This window comes from Carassius gibelio, chromosome A5 (assembly GCF_023724105.1).
Source record: "Carassius gibelio isolate Cgi1373 ecotype wild population from Czech Republic chromosome A5, carGib1.2-hapl.c, whole genome shotgun sequence".
NCBI classification, from domain to species: Eukaryota; Metazoa; Chordata; class Actinopteri; order Cypriniformes; family Cyprinidae; genus Carassius; species Carassius gibelio.
Window position 1 is genome coordinate 19,724,756 of NC_068375.1, and position 6,848 is coordinate 19,731,603.

Consider the following 6,848-nt stretch of genomic DNA (forward strand, 5'->3'; position numbering starts at 1 on the left):
GCTAGATCCATGGAAATGATCACGTTGGATTTGGCAACACATTTTTATTTAGGATGTAACTGGGTGTCTGTGTGTGGTTAAATGTCTGTCTGGTCTTGCGGTCTCATCTCTTTTTCTCTCACACACATGTGGTGAAGATGTTTGGCGTGCAGGTGCAGCTTATGCACTCGCCCTTTTTTCCTCTTAATTTATTAGCAAGGTTACGACCAGCAAACCCAAGTGCTACCCAGGGTGCAATTTCCCCATGTGGAATGCTTTGATCTTCTCCTTTTCCTTCTTCTAAACACACATGACAATGCCAAACGGAGAAAAATCGCAATGTCTTTATTTTTTTTTAGCGATCTCAATACGTTAAGATTTATAGAATAGCCTACAACGCAAGTGGTTGTTTTATTAAGGTTCCCAGAAATGTCTTTCTCGGTTCCTTGTCATCCCGTTATTTTCCTCAAGTATACATAGGCTACATTTGTTGGCTGATTAGCTTGTGTTGAAAAGCGAGGACTAGGCTATATATATATGTGTGTAGCCTGCTTCGTTTAGGATTTAGGTTTTTCGATAGTTCTCTTTTTTTATTACATTCGAGGATATTTATTTGACAAGAGACAGGCCCTCTGGTTCGGTCGAGGGTGTGGCACACGTTACACACTGCAGTGTAACCTGATCGGAGGGTAGACTAGAGATTTGTGAGTTCACTGAATTATGTTAATTAGCATTTGAAGACTTTTGATGGATCGGCAACACGTGCAACCTGCTGAATGCTTTACCACTCATAATTTGTCTGTCGGGCTGAAGTATACAAGAACACAGGGCCTTGTTGACTTAGAGGCACAAATTCAAATCTCAGCATTAAAAGCTGTCGCTCGGTTAAGTCAACAAATGTGTAAAATAGAACTGCAACACCTGCAAACTCGAGCGACCGCTGGTTTAGCATCACATTGTACGTTTATAAACACTATGAAACCTAAACGGGTGTCTTAAATAAGCAACAAGTCACAAGAAAACGCCATTTAGTTCGAATGAATGTTTTAGTTGTCATGTAAGACAGTAGGCCTATAGCTACATTAGAATCTGAGTAATGTTTGGCATTTGCATAATTAACATATAACCTAGGACTAGTTATGTCAGGCTACAGGCCTAGATATGATATTATAAAACTTAAAGACGCCATATCACGAGGTGACAGAGGCATTATTGTTTTAGTGTGGCATTTCTGCACACAGCACACTTTTACTGGAGGCAACAGGGCATCAGAAATATATTTCCGTAATAAATAATAATAATAAATAACGAATTATATAATTTACGAAAAGATGATGGAATCATTTTGATATTATTTAAACATGGATTAACATCATATTTACTGTAAATTATTTTAAAGTAATAATTTGATTTCATCCTGATATTTCCCATTAAAATAATTCATTTTAAACATATCGTTTAATGTTGGTGTGTGGCTTACGTTTCTAGGACTAATGCAAATTCCTCTTCCCTTCACTTCTGCCAGACACGAAATTGTCAATTGTTAAGAATGTCCACTAGATGGCGCAGTCAGCTAATTTTGAATCAATTGAATCATTTAAAATAGTTTGTTCCAAATATAAAAATATACCGTTGTGTTGCTTTTATAATCACACTTTTCACATTTACGTCATCAGACAATAAACAGCATATGTTATTTTATTATGAATGATAAACAATTAAGGAGTGGTTCATTTAGAATTGTCAGTGGTAGACTTAATAAATATATATATATATATATATATATATATATATATATATATATATATATATATATATATATAAAGATATATATATATATATATATATATATATATATATATATATATATATATATATATATATATATATATAAATAAAGATATGGCCAGTCTTACAGCTGTACTTACTGCTTTAATGTTCTTTGCAGAAGGCAGAGTACTGAATTGTTGGGGGACTAAATGCAAGGTATCCTTTTAAGTTTTAGATTTACTATTCTAAGGAGTTGCTACTGAATTTAAAAAAAAAATGTATATATATATATATATATATATATATATATATATATATATATATATTAGGGGTGTAACGGTTCACAAAATTCACGGTTCGGTTCGATACGATACACTGATGTCACGGTTCGGTTCGGTTCGGTTCGGTACGTTTTAGATACAGCAAAATGCAAAAACATCTCAACTTTTCAGAATGCCGCAAGCGCACCGCGGGTCATGTGACAAGAACTAACCAATCAGCTTCATCCTTTCCCATAACAACGTTGAAAACTCAGCCAAGATGAAGGAACAGCTGATTATAGCTGTATATGGATTGCAATTTTGAAATAAATTTAGTAGCAGAGCTACTGCAAGCGATTTTTAGAGCTGCAAATCCATTTATCCTTCGCTGAAATTTCCGCGTCTCATGGAGAGAGCACGTCATTGTTGCTTAGCAAAGACAGACGCCTCATGAGCGCTTCTGCCCGAGCGCTTTGGAAAGGAGGAGAAAGACGCGCTTAGCGTTTTCCACGCGTTTTTAGGAGCGATATGTGAACGGACCCTAAGGCGCTCGCTCACTCAGCACGCGCTGAAGGCTCATTGCAAAATGTCTAATGCATTTAACAGACCAGAAATATAAGATCCTAAAATAACCAACAGGTCTGGTGTTTGGGTGCACTTTGGATTCCCTGTAAGCTATAATACTGGTGTCTAAATGCTGCAGGCATAGTTTGTTACGTGCATGTTTCTCCTTTTTTTCGTCTTTTCCCAGATACTGACACAATAAGGTGATGTCGGCGTAAATGAGTTGACATGTTTCAAGTATTCACGCTGGTGTTTTTTTTTTTTTTTAAAGCAATGAAGCAACCGCGCGAAGCAAGCCCTCACTATATAGGATTTTAGAAAGAATGCAGAGCACTAGTGTAGTGTGCAAACTTACCACAGTGTGGATTTCAGAAAGTGTGCAAAGACTTCACGTGCACACTTACCATAACATGGATTTACAAATAATGTTCTAAGGAGGGGCTCTCATGTCACTCTGATCGAGCAGCTCATAGATGGAATCATGCATCTCAAACAATATGTTTGAGAGTCATCTTCTTTTTCTAGTCTGTTAAACGCATTGGCCATTTTGCAACGAGCCTTCAGCGCGTACTGAGTGAGCGAGCGCCTGACTGAGTCATAACATAACATAAACATAAGTTGGTGTTTTTTTCTTCTTCGGGAGTGTCAGGGGCGTTGCCTGTTACGTCGTTTGGGTTATTGGGCTACCTTGTTGAACGCATATCATTATATTTCTCTTTTTTTTTTCAAATATAATTAATTAGTCCAACGAACCGTTCGGTATGCATAATGCGTACCGCGTACCGAACCGAAAGCGTCGTACCGAACGGTTCAATACGAATACGCGTATCGTTACACCCCTAATATATATATATATATATATATATATATATATATATATATATATATATATATATATTCTAGATTTTAAGATTTAAAAAAAGTTTTTAATTCTTTCTACTTTTTCATTTTTAAGAGTTTGTTTTGTTTTGCAGATATCTAATACATGTCAAACACAGTAACAGTACACAGAAGGTTTATTTGCCATACTTTTACATGCAGGACTGCTGGAATATTTCTACATTAAACTGTTATCAACGGTACATTTCATGCAAGGTGGAAATAGAGATCACTCAAGTATATTAAGTCTACCTTGATTTCCCCCCCAAAATGAAAGCTAATGTTATTCCACACATGATTAAGTTGGCACAACAACCTCAAATTTGGTAGAAATACAATACCTCAAGTAATGCACTGTGTATCTTTTCAATGCGCTCTTAGATGAGCAGTGTCTCTTTTGTATCATTTCAAGAAGCCATTTGAAACATAGTTCAGTGCTTTTTTCCGTCCATCTATTGAAACCGCTTAGGAGTTAGGAAGAAGTGTTCAAGATCCTGGAGTCTGAGGAGTCAGATCTTTCATCATACTCCTCATCTGCAGCGTACATGCTCTGTTTGGCAATGACAGGACAGCTTTCCTCCTGGATGCTGATTCGATGTTCCTCGGTGGGCCTGCTGGTGAGGAGCGGTGAGCTGCGGATCACTCCGGCTGAGGGGCCTGAGAACGGAGGGATGTACTGTGAGCGCAGCTGATACTGCTGCTGTAATGTCATGGTATTCCACAGAGTCACATCGTTGTGCATGAAGGGCCCAGCTTGGCCACGGCTCAATGAATTTCTCAGCATGAGGGGGTATCGAGGCGGCTGGGGGAAGCCGTGCTGGAGCGGCATGCTAAGAGAGCCTGGTACAACTCCAGCAGAAGGCTCTGCGGAGAAGCGCAGGGAATCTGGAACACGGAAGGCCGAACCGACCGACCACTTTGAAGACGAGACTGGGTACGAGCTCAACTGGTGCTCAAAGAGGTGGCCGTTTGAGGGGAGAACCAGGGCATCGGAGCTCTCTGACAGGACCTTTTCTGGTTTCATCGTAGAACGGCTGGAGAGCAGGATCTCGATGGCTCCGACCAGGTCCCCACCGCAGCCTTTAAGGATGAGCTCCAGGACTGCTGGTTTGTGGGCTGGGAAGATCTTCTTCAGGACCTCCAGTGGAGGTCGGTTGGCCCTGAGGCTGAAAGGGAGAGATACAGAGCCTGAGAGGCCTTCGATGAGGATGTTGGGCTCAGGGGAGTATTTGGGGTGGTCAGCTTTGGGTTCTGGGTCGGTGCAAGATTTAGACAGGCCAATACGGGACTCCTCAACCTGGGAAGTTGAGTCTGAGGTGTCAGGGGTGCAACACAGGTTAGGTTTGGACTCCTCAGGGGAGCTGGCTGGTTCTGGTTCTCTGTCACTGGAACTGCCTCCGTTCTCTCCACCAGACAGCTCCTCATTTAGGTCTGAAAACACACAAACACACACACCTCAGTATAGACCTCATGAATACTACACTGTATAATGAAAGACTGTAATACAGTGATGCTGCAGCAAAATAATTGTTTATAATTTTGATTATAATAATTTATTATAATTATAATTGTCTAAATGATTATAAAACTCTCAATTTAAGTAAATGTTAACAAGCGTTTTAATCTTTTAGAGCCTGGCATTACTTAAAAATAGCTTCCAGCTAAAATTCCGACTCAAAGTATTGTCTGATTCTGCAGACTAGAAGTGCAACATCCAGGCTCGTGATCTGTCAGCACTCCTGTGATTTATAATGCGCGACTTTATTAGCTCGTCACATAAAAACGCTGACGCGGTGCATGGGACTGAAAAATACCTAGTCGATTCCACTTCACTACAGTTCTGCAAACTGATTTACTTTAGAAACATTTTACCTTCATTTGCATTTCAGCTTGACCTTCCCCTGAAATGACCGACAGGAGCTACACTATTACCTGTGATGTCTTTACTATAATCTTTCAGTTTCAGACTATTCGAGTTTGATCACGGATGGTGGTAGTTTCGTTCAGCTTCATGTCGGATTGTCTTAAATATTTCTGTTAAAATTTTTCGGACTAAATATTTTAGAACCTTTAGGATTGGGTTGTAGATATTTTAATCTAACGAATCTAACGCAAAGGCTGAATAAAAATGTTGTTGTAATAAACGTGTTTGTATTGGTTAAAATTTCAATAACAAAGATTAAATGGTATTTTTAATTATAACTAAATTAATAATAACAGTTTTTATTAAGATAATTTTTGCCGGTTTAAGAAAACAGGCCATAGGCTACTTCCAGCCATTTTGCATCATCACAACAAGATTGTTTCTAAAACTACTGCAAAGATATTTCCAGGCTATTATTATTATATAATTGTGAACGTAAGTTATATACTAAGAGTGTACTATGGTTTTAAACTTCAGTCTTGTTCTCGGTTAAAATAATTCTATTTAGTTTTATAATAGCCTACATTTTGTAACAACAATAAAAATAATAGGATAATTAGGCTATAATAAAAAAGAACGAATTATTATAACTTTGAAAGAATGTTTCTAAATGCAAGACGTTAAATGCGTTGTCTTCTGTGTTCCTAAAACGCTAAAAGTTTTAAAGAGTAAACGGTTTCAAAATAAGCGATTACCTTGCGGTGGTTTAGGGCTCACTGTGTCTGAGCTCCAGCCCAGGTCTATGTGGCTTGATCGTGGGGTCGCACTCTGCTCCCCGCTCCCCATGCTGATGCCCGGCAGCGCTCTCAGAGACTCGGGGATCAAACTCTCCAAACTCTCGTTCGCCTGCTGCCGCCTGAGCGCCACCTGAGCCGCCATGACCCGCTGTCGCTCGATTATCAGAATACATTTCTCGCAAGTGCAGTCCTTAAACCGGCAGTAACGCTTATGCCCTTTCAGCCAGGAGAGCACCCCGTGGTTCCTGCAGCGCGCACACTTGGGGGTCCTCTGGAGGGGCGCTCTCGGCTGGGACACCGGGCCCCCCATGTAGAGGTAGGGTGATCCGTAGCCATTCATTTCTCAAGTGGTTTCCAGGGGTGCCAGAGGCGCAAGTGCATCAGATAAGGTGTAGAGGAACAGTGCCTTTGCTGCTCGCTACACTCGCGATGAGAGGTGTTGACTCTTTAAGTCGAGGATCCACCTTTCGCCCCTCAATAAACAAGTGCATCAGGCGATCTGACACGCACTAACGAGTAACTTCTGTTCTCACATCACGGTCACGAGCAATTTACATTCCACTGACACTGGATGGAGAGAGGAATCTTACAATTAGAATTTTGAGCAATATCTTGCCACTTGACATTTAAAAAAACATCTAATTAGCCCCATGTCTAATCTGTGAAAGCTTGAAGACCTCCTAAGGAAGTCAACATAAAAGGCTCAAGGGTTTTCAAACGTTTTTATTGTCCAAA

At 39.9% G+C, this 6,848-nt stretch overlaps 1 protein-coding gene across 1 annotated transcript; it reads right to left on the reverse strand.

Moving 5' to 3' along the window:
* Positions 1 to 3,549: 3,549 nt before the first annotated feature.
* Positions 3,550 to 6,536, reverse strand: LOC127999864 (doublesex- and mab-3-related transcription factor 3a-like). The gene is made up of 2 exons (XM_052592217.1): positions 6,072 to 6,536; positions 3,550 to 4,883 (listed from the first exon to the last, which is right to left on the reverse strand). The coding sequence occupies exons 1-2, from the start codon at positions 6,451 to 6,453 to the stop codon at positions 3,925 to 3,927; spliced, it is 1,341 nt and encodes a 446-aa protein (XP_052448177.1). The 5' UTR covers positions 6,454 to 6,536; the 3' UTR covers positions 3,550 to 3,924.
* Between the last annotated feature and the right edge of the window lie 312 nt (positions 6,537 to 6,848).